The sequence below is a fragment of the Eucyclogobius newberryi genome, unplaced genomic scaffold (genome assembly GCF_026437365.1).
Source record: "Eucyclogobius newberryi isolate DKJ021-1_F unplaced genomic scaffold, fEucNew1.0.hap1 SCAF_11, whole genome shotgun sequence".
NCBI classification, from domain to species: domain Eukaryota; kingdom Metazoa; phylum Chordata; class Actinopteri; order Gobiiformes; family Gobiidae; genus Eucyclogobius; species Eucyclogobius newberryi.
In genome coordinates, this window is record NW_027315735.1 from 32,035,958 (window position 1) to 32,057,063 (window position 21,106).

A 21,106-nucleotide genomic window follows, 5' to 3' on the forward strand; every position below is an offset into this window, starting at 1 on the left:
GCACAGTTCGGACTTTGCACACATCGGGTCAAAACTACATCTTTCAACAATATTTGTTTATTGAAGTAAACAGATAATAAATATTTCCACATGTATCGCTGTGCAAAAAACATAAAAGACTTGGACATGAATCTCCTTCGTACAAAACTGAACATTGTAATACGTGTTATATACAAACAGTTTCAAAGTACAGCATAGAAAGGCTTTAGTTTAAAAAAAATACAAAAAAGGAGACATTTTGGTTTGAAAATAGTTTGAAATAATAATAATAATAATGTGTACATTCTCCTGATTCGGTTCCCGTCTGGAGTATTGCCATTTTCATATTCTTGTGACAGTGAATACAAACGATCACATTGAGCAGAAGTTCAGAAAAACATGTCTGAACGATAATTAAAAGGTGTTTAATAGTGGAATTTGTTTTTACGTCTTCTGTTATTGGTTAATCCGGGCGTTGCACTGGAGCTGAAGAAAAAAGCCCAACTAAACAGAAAATATGCAAATATGAATAATATGCATCTCCAAACAGTTCAGGCTTGATAGAACAAGCTTGAACAGCACAAATCTGCAATTCAGTGTTTGTGAAGTCAAGTGTTACAAGAAGGCTGTACTTCCTGTTTATCTTAACGAGCTGGAGATGGGTTATTTCTGCGTTTTCATGATCCAGTTGCAAACGAGCGTGTCGATAAACTGTGGTGAAAAGGACTTGTGAGCGGGAAACGATGATCCAAATGAGCCCAATGCAGTCTTTTTAAAGCAGTGTCCAGTAGCGCATGTCTTGCTCCATCTAATGTAGACGTCGTTGTGCTTGGATCCTAAACTAAACTGTTGTTATGTTGTTGTTTTTCCATCACTTTTGAGTCTGGTTTATCCGGTCAGTTCCACGGGAAGCTCCCGACTGCACAGCACCTCCCACTGACGCGCCAAAAGTGAGATCAGCCTCTCCCTGCTGTCGGCCGAGGGCACAAACACGCACCACTGCACCTCTCCAGAGTACGCTCCGCCCCCGGGACACCTGGCCCCGCCCCCCGGCACCGGTGCGGCAGGTTCCGTGGGCGTGGCCTGGGCAGAGAAGTGGTCCATGGATAAGGGGCACAGCAGGTCCGGGCCGGGGAGCTCGTCGAACACCAACGTCAGAGCTTGTGGGTAAGTCTGGTACCCCAAGAGGACGCGGTCCAGGTCGCGGATGCGGCGCGCCTCGCGGAGATGGTAGCGCTCCCTAGAGGATGAAATGGAAATAACATTTGGCTTGGTTGTTTTAAAAAAAAAAGTAAAAACATGACTAAAGTAAAACTAAGATTAATTGAAAAAAAAAAAAAAAAAAACAGTGGGAAGGACAAATCATGGCAAAATGTATAAGAAATCAGCCATTTTATAGACGTAGATTATGGCAACAGTTCGGAATCCTCCTACTTTTGTAACATTGTATTACTTCTTAATTCAGGGTTGATTCTTGCTGAAGGTGAATATAAAATTAACAAATAAACAATTAGGAAGAACAAAATAAGGTCACAAGAGATCAAATTTGAACTAAACAAGGATTAAACCAGGTCCAAACCAGGTCCACACCAGGATTAAACCAGGATTAAACCAGGATTAAACCAGGATTAAACCAGGTCCAAACCAGGATTAAACCAGGATTAAACCAGGATTAAACCAGGTCCAAACCAGGATTAAATCAGGTCCACTCCTCACCTGGATGGAGGCTCTTTGGCGAAGTCGGGCAGAGGGTAACTGACGTAGTCCTCATCCAGGAGAAACACGTCTGTGCTGGTGAGGATCAGAGTCCGAGGCTGCAGGATTGGACCAGAGGAACTGGAGGGGGCGGGGCCAGTACCAGTGGAGGCAGAGCTCTGCGGAGACACCTGCATCACGCACACACAATAAAACAAGTACGCAATTTAAGCAAGGTTTAATTATGTAAATTTATTCGATAAACAAATATTATTCTTGAAATGATTTTATTCCAATTCAGTGTAATTCTTGTTGATTATTTATGCAATTGTTCAATATAATTTTAAGTCCAAATTTAAGAAATGTGCAAAACCTGGACTAAACCAGGACTTAATCATGAATAAACCTGGACTAAACCAGGACTAAACCAGGACTAAACCAGGTCTAAACCAGGACTAAACCAGGACTAAACCAGGTCTAAACCAGGACTAAACCTGGACTAAATCTGGACTAAACCTGGACTAAACCTGGAATAAACCTGGACTAAATCTGGACTAAACCTGGACTAAACCAAATCTGTACCAGGTCTAAACCAGGGCTAAACCAGGGCTAAACCAGCTGTACCTGGAACACGAGGAGGTAGAGGAGGATGTTGAAGCTGCGTGAGGAAGAGGCGCAGCCGTTCTTCCTCTCGGCCACGATAAAGGTCAGGTCCCCCATCTCCTCCTCACTGGGATAGATGAACTTCACCCGGCTGTGGACCAGCTCGTAGTTCTGCATCTTACCTGCAGAGGGAGCCCAGAACAGGAGCTTATACTGCTGCTCTGGTAGCCTTTTTTCCTATGGCAGTCTCAGTCCTCGTGAGCCGCCCGTTGACTTGACAGGTGAATTAACCAATAAAAATATAAATGATTGAGTCCTACTTGTTTATCGTGATACAAAATAACTGTGTGGTGATGGTGGTGGTCAATGTAAAGTGCAGTGACCTGAGGAGTTGAACTGCGAGTAGAAGTCCTGCTCAGAGGGCTCCGGAGGTGGCGCCCTCTGCTGGAGACTGAGGACCGACATCAGCTCTTGAAGAAACTGCCCTGTGCCGTAGGAGTCTCGGCTCAAGCAGCACACCACCTGGTCAGCGCTGCTCCCTGCGGACAGAGGCGAGAATAAGAACAACAGTTAAAACATGACGCATCATTTCAAGAGCCAGGGTCTATATGCTATTGTTTTTTTTAGAAATTAAGTCCAGAAAATTGCCATAAAAATATACCAATCACGACTGTGTGACTGAATAACTGGTTTGAGTTTAAAAAATGAGCTGTATTATTGTAGCATTTGTGCCTTTGTTTCACGTGAATAAGTCCAGTAATTACAGAAATATTAGTTAAACAGCTAAAAAAATAAAAAAATATAGTAAGAATACTGTAGTAATCCTGCAGAGGAGGAAAGTAAAGTGAAAAGGAGACGTGACTGGACCGTGTGTGAACCAAACTCTGGGCACAGACCTAAGATCCTGAAGTACTGGTCGAACAGTCCCACGTTTACAGACTGAATGTGGGACAGGGGGACGGAAAGGCAGCAGCTCAGGCACACAGCGGGGTCTGCACACTCCAGCACCTCCAGGTCTGTCAACAAACAAGAAAAAACATCACTCATCATATCAACAACAACAAAAAACAACAATGTGGTCAAAGGAAATCAGTTCTCTTCCTTTGACTGAAATTTATAATCAAACCTGGGCCATATGCGAGAGTCGGGAGCAGCAGGAGACCCCCAGTGCAGTGACCCGGACCTCTACAGAGCTGAGGAAATGTTATATATACGCGACTTTCCACGTCACTTTAGCGCATCCGGGGACGAGGACGAAAGATAACCGGGCTCAGAGAGATGAGCACGTTTAGCCAGAATTCCATGTTTATATTGTTTTATAAATGAGACCCCTAAAGTGCAGTTTATATGGAAATGACAAAACACATGTCCATAAAACTTCAAAGTCATATTGGAATTTAGATCACATAGATAAATAAACCACTTTTTAGACTTTTCAAAGCTCTGGGACTGATGGCTGCTCAGAACTGTCACACACACAGACAGAAGCTGGAATCATGTGTTCATCGTGGAAATGTATAACACCCTGGACCCGACTGACTTGGAAGAGCCGGCCCCCCGTGGCACGTTGAGCTGTGGTCCAGTACCTGAGCGTGGGCCGAGCGCAAACGCGGCGTCTTCTAACAGGAAGTAGACGGCGTTGGTGGAGAGCAGCAGCAGACAGGTGAGTTCCACCTCGGGAGATTTGTACAGAACCACAGACAACCACAAGACCTGCCTCAGCTCTTCAGCGTCCGCCTGAAACGCAGAGGAGGAAACTCAGGCGCGGCGCCAACTGAACGGGCAAAAGCGGAGCAGCGCGCGGGTGATCTGAAGGAAGTGTTTGATTTCAAAACAGGCTGCGGCGATGCGTTACCAGCGCCACGTGCTTGTGGAAGACGGGCTGCAGCTGCTGAGTGCTCAGGCCGGAGAGGAGCTTCAGCCCTGGGGAGAGCGAGAGCGCGAGGTGTGGGGAGGGCTGCGTCTCCTCCAGCGACACGCAAAGGGAAGACAAACTGAGGAGGAGACACACACATTTTTTTTTACAATTATTGAGGCCGTTTTTAACCACATTGATCCGCTGGGGAAATGACTAAGTGATAAAACTGTAGCATGAATAACAATTGTCTGTTACAAGGCTGTGTGTGATGAATAATGCACTGCGCAACATCACGAGGCAAGGTTTCCATTAGGTTCAAGAACAAAATGCTTATTAAAAATTGCTTAAAAACAGGTGGTTTTGGGGTTTACCTGTCACTGTGGGCGGTCCGGGAACAACTGCACTGCTCTTTGGACCTGTGACCATCTAGAAACATAAACACACAGATTAAAAACACAAAGAAACACGCTCTGAGACTGTTAAAGACATGTTTTGGAACTCCTCCGACTGCTCCAGGCCGAGTTCTTACCCCGGGGGCCCCTGTATGTCGGGGTTTGTGGCAGAGCGACCAGTCGGACTCCCTCCAGAGAGCCCCGTCTGAGGGAGAACTTCCCCAGGAACGAGGCGGCGTCCTGGGGCAGCGGGAAGAGCAGCAGCAGCCTCTGTCCGCACAGCAGCAGCTCCACACTGTGATTCCACCTGAAACGACACACATTACTTTAGTGTTCCACAGCGAGACGATTCAAAACAACAAATAAAAGGTTGAAATATTGTTACTGAAGGATTCTGGGTCGAGAGTATTCACAAAAAAAAGTGTATTGTTTATTAAAATCTGAAATAGTAAAAATAGAAACAAAGATAAAATTGAATAAGAAATTTTTTTAAAGTTATTTTACAGTAATTTGTCTTCAAAATACATCAGATACACGAAAAAAGACACGTGTCACAAAGTGTTTTATTATGTCTTTCCTGTGCATATGCATGTAAACAAATACCAAAAATCAGAGCTAATTATTCGTCATGTAAAACGTACCATTTTAAAATTTGAAGAAATAATTCAAATAAAAATGGCTGAACTGATCGAATGGCTCAAGCATGATTAGCCCTGTTATAGTTCTTTTATTCCTCCGTTTACTAAGATGAATAATAATATTTTGGACCACTTATTTATATCTTTGCACTAATGGGGACCTTTTTCACATCGTCAACATGTGAGCGCAACCATTCATTATTATTTAAGTTCCTCTGACAGGTCGGACCACTCGAACTAAAATGCAGGTAAGATGAATATATTTTGAATGTTGCTAAATATCTCACAGAATAGCACATTTTTTAGCTTTATAATTTTACTTCTTGTTTGTAATTTATGTCATCACACTAGGAAACTACCCAGCAAAATCTCATCATCAAACTAATTTTACAATTTTTTTTTATTTGACAAATAAAAATACATGAGAGCGACTTTATTTTGCTGAATTAATGTTTCTTGGTCACTTCCTGTCATTCTCCACAGATTTTCAGCGTTTGCGGCACAAATACCTGCTCGATTGGTGTAAAACTAAAACTTATTTGTACAACAGGTACAAATACACCAAATAATGTCAACATTTGAAAATTGTAAAAACCTGTCATAGGCACTTTAAATGTGTCTTGATGCAATTCATTTATTGCAGCTCATGTTAACATACTTAATATACTTAAACACTTAAGTATGTTTTAGGGCTGCTGTGTCACTTAAAAGTTGCGAACAGCCCGAAACGGGGTCAAACCCACCTGAGCCTGTGCTGTGGATCGTCGCAGCAGCAGATCGGTTCTCTGCTGTGAACCACGACTGAACCAAGAGGAAACCGGACCAGGCGAGAGTCGGGCTGCTCTGGACCTGCCTCAGTCCGGTCTCTGCAGTGGGGGAGCCAGACGTAGAGCTGCCTGTGCGAGAGGAAGAGCAGGTGAGGCAGGAGAGGGGCCGCGCTCAGGAGGTGCCGTAAAGAAGGGTGGAGCGTTTCAGAGGAGGAGGAGGAGGAGGTGGTGGAGGAGGAGAGGAAGAGCAGAGCCGCAAAACCTCCTTCGGCTGAACGAGACTCCTCCAGCTCCCACGAGTTCAACAGAGACGAGGGCAGACCTGCACCGGGGTCTCCGGGACGCTCCGGGTCCAGCTGAAAGAACAGGACCAAAGTGGTGTATTTGGACGGGACCTGAAAGCTGCTTCTAGGTTTCAATTAGAAACATGTCAAACTTTTACAACTGTGGAAGAAAAGGTTTAAACAGTGGTCATTTGGCACTGACCAAAACACACATCGTACACACTTCCTCAAACTCGCTCACTTCTCGTCTCTCCGAGCGCAGATCGTCTTCCTCGTCTGGTGAGCAAAAGGGTTTCTGGACCAGACCGTTCCTTTTTACGTAAAGTTGCCTTTTTACAGATCACAAACTTAACATGGAAAGACGTGCCAGAAACTAAGTGATACTAGAACAAGTATTGAAACTGGATACCAATTAAAAATCTCCATCTCCAGACCTTTGCTAGGCTTGATTTCTAAAGCTAGATTTATCCTAGACTGATTGTGCTCTAAAGGGAGAAGTTAGACCTTGACACTAAGTGAATTGAGCTTGTCAAAAGTCAATCAGCGAGGAGAAGGCTGGCAGAGACCAACAGAACAAATGATCCAGGCTGGAAGGTGAGGCGTGGTGAGGAAGAAAAAACAACTACCGTACTAGGAAAGAAATCACAACGAAGCCAACAAGTAAACAAAGGTACGTTCAGATTCAACATTCACTTCCGGATGAAAGTGTCCAGGTGACAGACTACCTTTAAAACCTTTTCCATTCCTGGACAAATGAGTGTATAGAGGTCTTTCACGTGACGTCACACGACCGCCCCCCAGGCTCTTTTGGCTCTTTTGGCCATCTTGTCCGTCCGCACAAAAGCCAATTCAATAGTGCCGTCTGTCTGCTTCGATTTACAACGAAACACGGTTTGAAGAGGCCCAAAACATCATTAATGATATCGCACGCTTTACTATAATCAAAATGGCGAAGGTATATGTGGCAGTTGGGTGCAGCATACGGGAAGATAAACGGAGAGATCTGAAGTTCTATCGGAAACCGAGAAACCCGGAAAGAAGAGCGCGATGGACAGCTGCGATAAAAGGTTCAAACTGGGAAACAAACTATCGGTCGTCATTTTATATCTGTTAACTATTTGTAGTTGAATTGAAATTGTCACTCACTCGCGCGGCGGAGGGAGCGGCGTGAGGCGGAGGGAGCTGACAGCTGTTCAGCCCCCTTCCAGGTGACTGAACCCCGGGCATGCACTCACGCACCGCTGCCTGTGCTGGAGCTCCAGAGAATTAATGCTGTAGAATTGTGAACCATTGGACCAGTGGGCTTGGATCGTAAATGTCCGGAGTACGAGATTTCTGAACGAGTCGGTGATTTAGGCATCAAATATGGATCTGAGTTGATTGATCGCAGCTTTTCTAAATATCGACCTCATCCAAGGAGTTTGTGGAATCTGAAAGCTCTGGGGGCTCCATAATTTACGTTTGAGATCACTTTCCACACTCATTGAGTATGCGACGTATGCGATCACGTGGTTTTGTGACGTCGGTGAATGAGCTCTATACCGACTCACTTTGTGCCTCAGTTAGTGTCTTGCCCAGAGAAAATGTGCAACGCCCGTAGTGGGAAATGAACTATAAACCTTTGGGTAGGACGGCGAATATCTCCACCCACCGAGCGACTCACCTGCAAGAGTTGGACCAGCTCGGCCCTGATGAGTCGCAGCTCCTCGCGGTCAGAGAACACGACCCACTGAGTGTCGGAGGACGCGGAGCGGAGGCGGAGCCAGGTCTCGCCCTGGTCCGAGCCGAGCCGGAGGTCTGAGAGGGGAAGGAGGAGGGGCTTCTGCAGAGAGGAGACCAGCCGCGGCAGCAAGACACTCGGGTCTGAACAAAGAGAAAGAGACGTATATTTTCAGTCACAATTGTTAATTTACTAACTTTGTGTGTTATTCAAGTTTCTCCTCACTCTGAAATCATAGACAAAAGAGCGTCATGGGCTTATTATTATGCGCCGACCATAAGACGTGAGAGTGTCCTACCTGTGTCCTGATTGGTGGGAGTGAAGTCACGTGACAGGAAGAGCAGCCCTAGAACGCCTCCAGTGAGCACCAGACAGCCCGCGTTCAGCTGCGGCGCTTCTACTTCGCTCTTTAACTGGAGGCAGAGGCACCACGCGGCCTTGCACACCTCCGCCTGCTCACGCGGCGCCCCCTGCTGGATGCCCTCCTCCTCCTCCTCCTCCTCCTCCTCCTCCTCGGGAGGCGAGGTGGAAGACGACTCCTCCAGAGAGTCGTCCAAACCCATCTCGAAATATCCGTCCCTGGAGTCTGGACTGGAGAGATCAACACAACGCTTGGTAAAAACACATTTATGCCGTTTTGAAAATCCTTTACAATGAGAGGCCAACACTGAAGCGGAGAGTAAAGTGACAGTAGCAGTATCATGTGCTGTGAGAGCAACGCTGCCGGCCCGTTTTACTGCTGCCTCCTCATAAATGTATTTAATGGATGCCTGTTTTGTGGATGTGGACAAGCTTGTTTTTATGTTAGACTGATGGGATTTCCATAACTGAGTCCATAACTGATGAGGCTTCCCAGTGTGGCAGGATGTTAGTACCCAACACGTCTCGGTCTCCTAAGAGGGCTGTGTGCATTAAATAATTATAAGCAACAGGAACAATTCATACAGTCGTGCTGGCAGAGGCGCCGCAGCTTTACAGTTTCTCATGTGAGCTACTGTCTGGAAGAACGCTGCTCCAACACAGTAGTTTGGCCATTCAGCGTGTTTAGCCACTGTCACGGCCACACATACAATATATACTTTATCCACACAGAAAGGATCATGGGATCATCCTCGCTGCTTCAGACTGTGATCGGCCCCCCCGCCTTTGCCCTTGTATTGCTCCAGAATGTCTGACCTTGAGTTGTTGAGCTCAGTCGTTTCATGCCGGTCGTTTGGCTCCTCCTCTTCCCTCTGTAGCTCCGCCTCCTTCCCTACAGTTTCCTCGTTCAGAGCGGAGCTGAGACGCAAAGACAGCTGGGACATGAAGTCTTTGTGTGCACAGAGCGAGGGGAGCTGGGAGGGCAGCAGCGGACAGAAGGGGGCGCTGCAGAAGAAACAGGCGGGCTCTGTGTGACGGGAGGGGGGCGAGCAGACGCAGCTGAGGAGGGACAAAACACACAAAGTAAACATATAGACCTTGTACAGATTGTGAAAGAGTTCGCAACAGAAGTAAGACGGACCAGACAGGAGCAGAGGGAGCTCCACAGTGTTCACCCGGCGTTTGGCCCTGAAAACACAACAATCGTTTTACTTTGGATCAATGACACAATGTGAAAACAGATGTGATTGTAACTACGATTTTATGTATCTTCTCGGGACGTCACTATCTCTTTGCGACAGAGAAAGAGTGTGAGGCGCATTAGCCAGAATAATGTACAGGAAAGGACTTATGATGTCACTCGTCCAGGCCGCGTTTGACTTGGGTTTAACTGTAGAAAGCAGCGTTCGGGTGTGTGGTTCAGACCTGGTCCACAGCAGGAGGAGCAGAGGTGGTGTGGACTTGGGAGGTGTCGGCTGAAGGAGGAGCAGCGTCCGCTTTGGGTAGAACACTGGGAGCCACCGCCGCCTCCTCTCTGCTGCTCGCTACCGCTGAAAACGGGAAACGAAACCGGTCACAAGTGTCTGAGGACAAACTGTCTGCACAAGGACACAGCCACAAGGACACAGCCACAAGGACACAACAACAACAGACACAACAACAACAGCCACAACAACAACAGCCACAACAACAACAGCCACAACAACAACAACAACATATGACACTGAGAAACAATGTAAATGAATGAATTGCTATGAGTGAAAATGAAGCAAAGTATGTTTTCTGAAGGCAGCAGCCAAATCTGTCTGGGAGGACTTTCATTATTATTGTTGTTGTTGTTGTTGTTGTTGTTGTTGTTGTTGTTATTGTTATTATCATCATTTTCATTGTTATTATCAGATAAATAAGACGTTACAAGCTGCCATATGCATCTAACGTAGTGTAAGTGTCCCACAAATCTTGGAAAGACAAAAATAAAGCTTAAGTGTTTCCGCTTGAGGACATCTTAACCATGTATCCTTTTCCACACAAAACACAAACATTTTACACATTTCCTGTGTAATTGTGATGCCACTAACGCTTTGTCAGAGTCGTAAAACATCTCTCTGCACATGGCACCTGTATGGGACGGTGTATGGGCTGTTCAATTACAAAATGAGTTCAGTACTGATTTGTTGTGATAAGTCCATGAACTCACAAGACGCACGCGCTCGTTTGAACGAGTATCAATACTGTGAATCATCCCGTAATGTGGCTGCTGCCCCAGAGCCCCCCCCCCCCCTCGCCCCAATGCCCCACACAGCCTGATACATACATGATTACCTTGGCTGGGTTGGGCCGGCGGCTGGCCACAGAGAAGAGGAGAAGAGACAGGAGCACAAACAAGAGAAACACACATCAGCAAATCTGCACTAAACTCAGTGGAGCCACACACAGCAAATACACACGGACAACGCAGAGATTTAAGAACAATCCATTTAATCTGGTTTACTGCAATTCATTGGACTAAATGTTGTCGTTTAGTATTCAGAAATAGTCTATGATTTTTTTTCATTAACCAGAAAGACAAGAAGAGCCCACATCCTTCCCACTATGGTAGTTTGTTGTGTTGTTTTCCTTATTTCATGTATAAGAAAATCCTGTATGGACGTTACCTTTTTCTCAGTGCTGCTGCTGCTGCTGCTGCTGCTGTTGTTCTTGCGATCTTTCACTTCTTTGGCTTTCTGAATGGCTTTTAGCACCTCCACCGTGTCCAGCTCCTTTTCCGTCGTAGCTTTTCCGTCCAAACAAACCTGGAACATAAGGAGAATATTAGAAGTGGGACGAGAAACAAATCCCAAATGAGCTGAGACACAAGATTGGGACCACGGACGAGAGACAGGGATTTTTTATACACCAAAATTGAAAATAAATTGTACGAAGGCGTTCTAGGGCTTTGTGTGTTTTTGTGTGCCTTGCTATTCTTTTCTTTGGTTGACTTCTCTATTTCTTTAATATCTTAACCTTTTGTCTTTTTTAATTTTAAAATGTTAACATTGAAAAATACAAAATAGATTATTGGGCAATATTTATGTTTTTCATTAAAATTATAGGTTGCACACCAAATAAATACTGTGCTTGTCACACTCTACGACAATCATATGATATGATATCTCATATAAAAAGATATATCATGACATTCCTTGAGCTTTTCCCATCCATAAAAGACAAGAATGCATTTCTAAATAACTTTGGAAAGACATATGCAGCGTCTGGGCCTCAAAACACCTGCCATGGACACAATAAAAGGATAACTTTGGAGAATACGTTTGGCAGCAGGGAAGAAGGCCATAAACGAAAAATGTATAACAGAAAATTAAGAACAAAAAACTGCCTAGTCGTAAAAAAAAACCTTCAGACTTAATGTGAAAATGGACTTATTTGACAGACTTTGGACTAAACGGACTAAACACGTTGAACACAACTCATGCCGTGAACTTTTCTGAATATTTTGTGCCGCTATTTCCCGCTTCATTTTCCCCTTCTGTCAGACTCTGTGTTGAAAGACTGAAAAAATACTATCCAGAATATTTGATCCTGTGTAGTAAACGTGTCACCTCCGCCGCTCGGTCCCCGAACTGGGCCAGTGCTTTGGTCCTGTAATCGGGGATGATGCACATGGGATTGTCCGTCAGGTTGAGCTTCTCCAGACACGGCAGCGACCCGATGTTCCTGATCTCCTCCAGCTGCCAAAACAAAAGCATTGTTTTTTTTACTTTATACCTGTGAGGTGTTCCATGGGGATGTAATGCACTTTTTAAAAGACGACACACAGTTGTAATGGACAGTCTCACTCCCCCCCTCCTCCTCACTCCCTCCTCCTCACTCCCTCCTCACTCCCTCCTCATTTTCACTCCTTCCTCCCTCTCCTCTTTTTCACTCCCTCCTTCTTTTCACTCCCTCCTTCTTTTCACTCCCTCCTCCTTTTCACTCCCTCCTCCTTTTCACTCCTTTTTCCTTCACTCCCTCCTCCTTCTCACTCTCTCCTCCTTCTCACTCTTTCCTCCTTCTCACTCTTTCCTCCTTCTCACTCTTTCCTCCTTCTCACTCTTTCCTCCTTCTCACTCTTTCCTCCTTCTCACTCCCTCCTCCTTTTCACTCCCTCCTCCTTTTCACTCCTTTTTCCTTCACTCCCTCCTCCTTCTCACTCTCTCCTCCTTCTCACTCTTTCCTCCTTCTCACTCTTTCCTCCTTCTCACTCTTTCCTCCTTCTCACTCTTTCCTCCTTCTCACTCTTTCCTCCTTCTCACTCCCTCCTCCTTCTCACTCCCTCCTCCTTCTCACTCCCTCCTCCTTCTCACTCCCTCCTCCTTCTCACTCCCTCCTCCTTCTCACTCCCTCCCTCCTCCTTCTCACTCCCTCCCTCCTCCTTCTCACTCCCTCCTCCTTCTCACTCCCTCCTCCTCTTCACCGCACATCATAAATCTAACCTGTGCGAGCTGGTTGCGGCTCAGGTCCAGATTGACTAAAGAGTAGAGCTTGCTGAGCCCCTGGAGGCTGCTGAGCTGGTTCCCGGACAGACCCAGCGTTTTGATGTTTCCCAGTCGAGTGTGCGCCGCCTCCAGGGAGCAGAGGCGGTTCTGGGACAGGTCCACGTGAACCAGACTATACAGGTGCTGCAAAGAGAGGAGAGGACGTGAATGTGAGTGACAGGGAAAGCGTTACATAAGACTGATGCAATAATGTCATTAGTCAAACTCAAACAAACTCAAGAGGCATCATCATGGGTCGAATTTAGTAAAAATGCCATATCACCTTTTCGCAATCTAAATTAATTGGTTAAAAAATAATTGCTAGGGTAATTGATAAGCAAAATAATCATTAATTGCAGCCCAAGCAAACACACACCTTAGATATTTTGTATGGATTTACCTGAAGGTTTTCCACCGACGTCAGCTGGTTGTGGCTCAGATCCAAAAACTCCACTTTGGGAATGATTTTCTAGAAGAAAACATGAAATATTCTATTAAATGTGGACCTTAACCTGCAATTGTTTATTTTAGTTATTAATATCTGTGTGTTAAACGATTAGAGTGAACTGCAAAGACCCGGAAAAGGGCGCAGTAGCTTTAGTAACCTCTTAAAAACACAGTGAAGTCACTACAAGTACATGATCTGCCACTCCAGCCTCGTCTTTATACTTTGTTTGCGTACAAGTGTCAGTAATGAACTCGAAATACCACAGAGTCGTCAACTGCACTGATGTCGTTGTGGCTCAGGTCTAAAGTGGTCAGACTTTTCCACACCGGGACCACCGCGGTCACAGGACAGGCAGAAACCGCGCCCTCTGGCTCCCACTGCGGGAACTCACTGGCCTCTGGCACCAACACCGACTGCAAAGGTCACATGAGGAGGATGTGAGAAAGAAGACGACAAAGGCAGACGGCTCATGACGAAACTAACAAAGAGATCCTGACATAAAGTCTAAGAGGTGCTTTCAGTTTACCTACAAACCAAAAAGCGTTTTAACTGTAAATATGAATAGTAACTGAAAGAAAATGGTAGCAATTTTGTGTTCAACATTACGAAAATAAATGTGTTTTTTGGAGTTACGGAAAGCAGTATGTGTCAAATTTTTACTAAAATAAATGATTAAAACTATGACTTAAATTACATGCATTTTTTTTTTGTGAAATAACAAACACTAAACCTGAATGAATAAAAGGCCCAAGTTCCACTTTTCAGTCCCAGATCCTCAAACCAGAGCAGAAACAAACTCAACGTGTTTGTACATCTTCATGAAGCATACAGTAAAATAGATTTTCTGGTAGACTTAAACTATTAAGGATTTAGTCGACTAAATTACCATGACATTTTCATCAACTAAAACGAGACTAATACTAGAGTCTAGTATTAGTCTAGTAACTAGTCTAGTAACTAGTACTAGACTAAAACGAGACTAAAACAAGACTAAAACTAGACTAATACAAGACTAAAACGAGACTAAAACTAGATTAAAACTAGACTAAAACTAAACTAAAAAGGCACGTGAAAAAGTGTGAGGAACTGTATGATCGTTGCGTACAGCCATGGAGTCGGTCGAATGGTGGACGCTCATCGTGGCCAGCGTCTTCCTCAGAGACGTCAAACCCGAGATCTGCGGCGAACTGCACTCACTGATCTACAACACAAGGAAATGGACAAAGAAAACTGTTTCAGGACAAAAATGACAAAGCGCGCCTCTAACCGACCAGCAAGGGACTGAAACAAAACTTAAGAACTACCTCCTGCAAACCTGAACTAAACCAGTGCAACTCCCGAGGTTTAACCACACAAAGAGAATTAAAAAGTAGATTAAACCAAAGCCAAAATAATATAAGCCTGTCATGAAAAGTAGCACAGAAATAGCACTATCTAAACAAAATGTATCATTCATGAGACACAGATGTTATTTATTTAAATCTGTACAGGTTACATTAATGAACCGCCACGTGTGTTAAATACTGAATCAAATCGTTCATCTGTCTTTTTTAATTTTTAGTCATTACATTTATTATTCATGTTGGAGTTTGTATGTCAATAATGCAAACTTTTATTGGAATAGATCATTTTATTCATATCGTGATTGCTGCATTTCCCGATTAGTATTGTTCTACAAATTGTGACGAGGGGAGATTTGAGAGGAAAAAGGCTGAACGTGCAGTAAAAGCAGGACTAAACCAGGATCAGGACGGTAACTATCCCGCAATGAGCAGCAAAGTGTGTAGTGCCACTGTATAGATCAGTTTGTTTTTTGACTATGAAGGGAAACAATAGTCTCTTCTCTTATAAAGGAAAACACTGATGTAAACGTATGTTCCAGTGCGTTGTGCTGACCTCAATCTGCAACAGAGATTTGAAGATGGACAAGTCAAACGGGAGGCTGTTCTCCTGGATGTTGCTGGTGCCGACGGGCTCCTTGGTGCCGCTGATCTGAACACAGTGAACGCAAGCAGAAGAATGATGATCCCGCTTGAAAATAACAAAGCCAGCCCATTCAATTAGTATTTACACCACAGAATAAAGAAGCAACAGCGCTCAGGCCGAAATAACTGAACACAGCACAATGTAAAATATTTATCGGTTAAATCAATGTAAGATAAGATAATCCTTTATTGTCCCACATGGGGAAATTTCATTGGTGCAACGCAGGTAGATACAGAGGTAGATCCAGAAGAACAGATCACTTATAGGAAGTCTGAAAAACACTTTCAGTAGAAGATCTCCTATAAATAAATAAAAACTCCCATAGACAAATAAATAAATAAATAAATACCATTGCATGTGATCCCGACAGTAATTGCACATGAATATGTGTCACGACAGCACATAGATTGCACATGAATTTCACAGTAATTGCACATACGACAGAATTGCACATCAGTATTAGGTTAGGTCAGTATTGCGACGGGATAACGTGACGATCTCCGGGTGAGACGACTGTTCTCTGCAGTTTCATGAGTTCCTCCTTTGTGGAAACGCGGTACGGCGCCGGCCGGGGGGCGGGGCCGGAGCCGGGGGGCGGGGCCGGAGCCAAGACACATCGCAACGACACGACGAAAACACTCAATCCAGCCGAATAAAGTCAAAACAAGCTAATTTAAAGCGATTCCAGTGCGTGTCCCGATCGTTCGTGAAGTTCCTCTTTCATATAAACGTGTATATAAACGTGTACCGACGACACGCCGTACTTTAGCGCGGCCGGAGGGCGCGGGGGGGGGGCTGGTGGGCTCGCTCGGAGCTAGCTCACGTCACAACAACACAACGAAAAACGCTCAAATCCAGCCGAAAAAAGTCAAAAACAGTTGAATTAAAAAACTATTCCAGCGCGTGTCCCTATCGTACAGTAAAATAGAAAAAATATACTAACTATATTTACAAAATATAGGAGATAAAGCACAATAAGTGTGAGAAAGAAGAGAGAGCGTTTACATCCAGGTCAAAGCTAATCAGTGTGTGACGCCGACTAAGTATTTCTATATTGTGTTAGAAATGACCAAACATATGACTTTTATTTAATAAAGACAAAGAGACGTGGAAAAATCTAACAGAAAATGTAGTCAGATGACCCACCCCATAACTACACATGAACGCTAGCATGGTACAGAATAATTAGCTTGTTCAAACGCTATGATAATGTCTGTGTAAATTAATCAAAATATGTGTGTTGTTATTGGCTTTAAACATGCGCATGAATACCTTTGCTTTGGCAGCTCATGTTTTAGAACTTAAAATACTGGATCTAGTTGAACCCATAATTAGCGCGGGTAAATAAGCAAGCTAGCTTGGCCCGACATGCAAATGTAAGCATGAAGTAGTAATGAATGCGATTTCACAGCAGAAATGCTCAGAATGGGTCTGGTAATGATTTATGTACAACAAAACAGCACAGAAGATCTCAGAACTCAACCGACGACGTCACTGATCTGGGCAATTGTGTTTTTGTGGGGCTCAGAGGGGAGAAAACTTACTGAACAGGCATGAATGAAGCTAACTACAACACTAGCTATGTTTTTGATGAACACACACACACACACACACACACACACACACACACACACACACACACACACACACACACACACACACACACACACACACACACACACACACACACACACACACACACACACACACACACACACACACACACACACACACACACACACACACACACACACACACACACACACACACACACACACACACACACACACACACACACACACACACACACACACACACACACACACACACACACACACACACACACACACACACACACACACACACACACACACACACACACACACACACACACACACACACACACACACACACACACACACACACACACACACACACACACACACCTTGAGGTATTTGAGGCGGCAGGTGAAGTCCAGGATGTGTCCCAGGTCTGTTTTGGCGTCGCCGGTGAAGCAGGTGGGCTTGGCGAGGCGCAGCTGCCGTGTGACGGAGTGAAGCTGCAGAGGGCAAAGTGAGAAGACCTGCCCCGCCTGAAGCAGCGTCTCACCTGAGGGAGGGCGGGAAGGTAACACTTTCAAACAACAGTCCAAACAACAGTCAGCCCGGCGGCAAAACCACTACGCTAAAACTCCATCGTCAGTTGGTATCGGTCAGTCGGTCAGTATCCTCAACCGTTGTCTGTCCGTATTTACATTCCTAGTGTATTATTATGGTTTGCTCAGGATTTTAAAACTGCTCCAGTGGAGACAGACCTTTGTGGAAGAGCTCCTCGGCCAACGCAGCTGTGATCCCGTTGATTTCCTTAAAAAAACGAGAAGGGAAGGCAATATAGGACAATTCTTCAATGAAAAAACATTATTCTACTGTAAATCTCTCAATCAACTGCCACGGCTTCTTCAAACGACACCTCTAGTTTGGACCGTGTTGACCGTTGAAGTAATGAATAAAATCTCATCTCTTCAGTCTCACTTGGCATGTAGCAGAGACATTGTATTCGGGGCAATAAGATTACATTTGAATAATATATTAATGATAAGATAAGATAAGCCTTTATTCATTATCTGGATCAATGGTGGAGTCGTAAATCATGGGCTGGTTTCAATACATAGATAGAACAGTCCGTGTGAGTGAAATTGGTTACAATAACACAATAAACTACTGAAATAAATAGAATGAAACGGAATTTCAAATGGGTTAAACTTTGAAATGATTACAGAAATAGATTTAATTTTGATGTGGAGGATCCCGGTCTGAAAAGTTTAGGAAACCCCTGATCCAGTTGATACTTTGGGTTGATTTTTTTCCTTTTTTAAATATTTTTATAAACGCCCAAAACAAGTGCATCCACCTAAATCAAGTCTCGTGTTTCTTCACTCGAGTTGAAAAATGTTTTCTTTTAAAAAGTATGGATACAAAACCGTGCTCGTGTGACTGATCTGGAAGCTGAAAGCGCCTTGTGCTGGTCACATCTCGGCACATGATCTTGTCACATACGCAGAGCACTTTGTTAGAGACAAAGGAGCACACGGTTTAAACTGTGGTCGAATTACCACAAGACAAAGACGTTACACATTTACATCCACGTAAAGCAAACAAAACAAGGGCTGTCCTCATTCTAGTTTTGTTTCCAGCCATTTTATATTATTATTTTATTATCCAGGAGACAAGACGGGCAATGAACTCTGCACTGCTCGTGGATGATTTTAAAAGAATACGACACAATTAAAGCATGAATTGATCATCTAATCGCGATCTCTATCCTCAGGTACTTAGTTTAGCTCGTTAGTTTGTTTATTAGCGTGTACTCACATAGCGCTGCAGGTGGAGAAAGCAGGAGAGCGCGGGGGGCGTGGCCTGAGGAAACTGCAGTAGCAGAGTCTGAAGATACTGCTCCAGCTCCTTCTGACGACGCTCCACCAAACTTTTAGAGTTTTTACCCAAAATCTTCTTTGGAGGCAGCAGACGCCGGTCCACTTTGTTCTCTGCCGTCAACTGCAAACGGAGAGAAAACAAAACAAATGAAACATCACAACTGACTTTTACAAAATTTAAATTGTATTCTCCCAACTTTAAAATCCAGTAACAGAACCATTGCACAAACCCTTATGATAGTCTAGATAATAATAATTTATTTAAATCCACGGTAATATTAGGTTTATTGTTTTTGGAGGACTAGTCACTAAATCCGGGCCGCGTTACCTTCTCGTGGAGCTCGTGAAAGTCGCTGTATCTGTGTTTGACGGTCCATCTGTGCAGACCATCCGTCACCTCAATAATGTAAACCTACAATCACACACATAGAAAACAATTGAATATGTTAGATCGCAACGATGATACAAAAACAGGCAGGTTTTGCGTCAATCGAAAGAGACGCTCGAAATCGACAGCCGGGGAATATGTTACTTTGAGCAGAGATATGTTCCGAGCCTCGATCCTAAACTCTTATCTTGAATATACAAAAAGAAAATGTCTTGTATTTATGGGATTTAAGTCATGCCCTTTCTAGTTATCTTTCAATTGAGACTCTTGACCATTCAAAAGATTTAAAACACAAATGGCTACAGCAGTCACACACACCGTCACAGCAGTCACAACACAGATGGATATTGATTTATAACAGAGAAGCACTTTGACCACCATTTAACTGTTGTAGAGCTGCAGGATATATATCACAATATTGGCTTATGCGATAATCGAAATCACAACAAACTAAAGGCAATACCAGCCAGCACCTCCATCTGACTGAAATGCACCGTTTTAAAGATTTTTCATATTCAGTCTAAACTAGCTTTGATTTTGCTTTGCTTTGTGTCTGTTAAATTCTATATTTTAAAAGTTTAAAATAAGATGTTCCTTTATTGTCCACACATGGGGAAATTTCATCAATTTGCCTAATACAATACGGTATGAACTTTTTGTCATTGTAAATATTGCAATATTCATGTATTGTAGCATTAAACAGCCATAATTGTATATTGCCATAGTTTCCAATACTGTGGCGCCCTTTAATCGTAGTGATGTTTTCCTATGTATAGAACAATGATTTAATTCGACATGATTTGACATTATTGTTCAATTATCAGCAGAGAGCAAAGAAATAAAGAAAGCAGATGGAATTCCGGCTGAGTAATTAAATCGATAACGCTAATTGTTGGTCAAATGAATGATTCATGACAGATTCTGTGTGACGTGACTGAAACTGGTTATGGCAAGTCATAAATATTAGACAGCATGGTTCAATGTCACGCACTCATGTAATAAAGCTAGAACGCATAGTATGCACATTTATCTTCCATTTATTAGCTTAAGACAGACATAACTGTTACGTTACTAATGCAAGGGCGCGAGAAGAATACATGTAATCATTAGACGTTATAATATTAGAAATCAATCAGATCCAGACAACTGTCGCGCGTTTGCCTTTTGTTTCTGTTGCTGGTGAAAATGCAGCACAGAATATGAGCTAGCGTACGTGCTATGCTAACCGTGCTAATCGAACAGAACGTACCGTGTAGTTTTCCACCAACTCCGAGCCGACGACGGCCACGTTCCTCTCGGCCGTGTCTTCCGTAAACAAAGCAGGCTCCATTCTGAAGCCCCTCAACTACAAACTCGAGCTGTTATTCTGATTAAAAGGGTCATATGTTTGGATTTTCTCGCAGCTCCTCCTCTTCGTTAGCTGTCTCCCGCCGCCATGTTTGTTGTGAAATCGAAAGCAGCTGATTCGTAAAAAAAAAAAAAAAAAAACTTTATTCAAAACACAAAAACAACAACTACAACAACGACAACAACGATCGTGGTTGAAATGGCACGAATACGTTCATGGCAGCCGATATGTACAGCATGATTAATAACACAGCGCAAAGTTCCGTAAATCAATGCTGACCCAGCTCTCGAAAACAATTTATTCCCATCAAAGAAAAAAAAGTACTCAGAATCAGACGTTTTCCAAATGAATAAATAAATGAATGAAAATAGCAAAATGCACTGCTTACTATGCAAATACAAAATATAAGCCGTAAAACAAAACACCAAATTATAAACATCATTAACATCCCGGAACTATTTTACCGGCGATTGTTTCACCGGGGAAGATTTAATGCCTAACATTTCGAGGTGAACTCATTTTTATATGTTAGTATTATATTAGGTGAACTCCATGGATCTATTATGGATTATATTTGGTGAACTCCCGGAAAAGATTCTGCACAAAAGGCCCCGCGGCTCCTTTATTGTTTCTATGCTCTTGTAGTTAGTGGGGCGACCAGTAGAGGGCGCTTCTGTGACACCGGATGCCTCATG

At 43.8% G+C, this 21,106-nt stretch overlaps 2 protein-coding genes across 6 annotated transcripts in view; one reads left to right on the top strand and one right to left on the bottom strand.

The window, feature by feature from the left end:
- Positions 1 to 35: 35 nt before the first annotated feature.
- nisch (nischarin) lies at positions 36 to 20,512 on the bottom strand. Of its 3 annotated transcripts, XM_072439918.1 has the most exons (28): positions 20,313 to 20,511; positions 19,004 to 19,087; positions 18,614 to 18,796; positions 17,557 to 17,605; positions 17,188 to 17,351; positions 15,152 to 15,247; positions 14,361 to 14,456; positions 13,516 to 13,668; positions 13,208 to 13,276; positions 12,766 to 12,951; positions 11,893 to 12,021; positions 10,951 to 11,088; positions 10,619 to 10,640; positions 9,722 to 9,846; positions 9,438 to 9,484; positions 9,113 to 9,355; positions 8,235 to 8,527; positions 7,880 to 8,079; positions 5,909 to 6,288; positions 4,665 to 4,834; positions 4,507 to 4,561; positions 4,133 to 4,271; positions 3,864 to 4,014; positions 3,174 to 3,293; positions 2,661 to 2,816; positions 2,299 to 2,459; positions 1,696 to 1,865; positions 36 to 1,219 (listed from the first exon to the last, which is right to left on the bottom strand). In XM_072439918.1, exons 1-28 carry the CDS (start codon positions 20,391 to 20,393, stop codon positions 868 to 870), a joined length of 4,212 nt encoding a protein of 1,403 aa, XP_072296019.1. In that variant the 5' UTR covers positions 20,394 to 20,511; the 3' UTR covers positions 36 to 867. The 3 variants fall into 3 exon arrangements, 1 of the variants encoding a protein (XP_072296019.1); XR_011925990.1 differs by lacking the exons at positions 36 to 1,219; positions 1,696 to 1,865; positions 2,299 to 2,459; ... (8 more) ...; positions 8,235 to 8,527; positions 9,113 to 9,355 and having other exon boundaries at positions 9,432 to 9,484; positions 10,611 to 10,640; positions 20,313 to 20,512; XR_011925991.1 differs by lacking the exons at positions 36 to 1,219; positions 1,696 to 1,865; positions 2,299 to 2,459; ... (9 more) ...; positions 9,113 to 9,355; positions 10,619 to 10,640 and having other exon boundaries at positions 9,432 to 9,484.
- The window catches only part of LOC140354724 (NACHT, LRR and PYD domains-containing protein 3-like), a 334,575-nt gene continuing 333,671 nt past the window's right edge, over positions 20,203 to 21,106 (top strand). For all 3 annotated transcript variants that reach the window (XM_072439924.1, XM_072439932.1, XM_072439926.1), the window contains exon 1: positions 20,203 to 20,206. The gene's annotated coding sequence lies outside the window, so the exon portion shown is untranslated. The remainder of the gene's footprint in view (positions 20,207 to 21,106) is intronic.

Bases quoted from the DNA above. Each gene is read 5' to 3' on its own strand.
- nisch (XM_072439918.1), bottom strand. From the start codon at position 20,393: ATGGAGCCTGCTTTGTTTACGGAAGACACGGCCGAGAGGAACGTGGCC. The intron at 15,248-17,187 runs GTGTGTGTGTGT...CACTGTGTTCAG, and splicing joins GCCGCCTCAAATACCTCAAG to ATCAGCGGCACCAAGGAGCC. The intron at 6,289-7,879 runs GTGAGTCGCTCG...CTGTTCTTTCAG, and splicing joins AGCTGGTCCAACTCTTGCAG to CTGGACCCGGAGCGTCCCGG.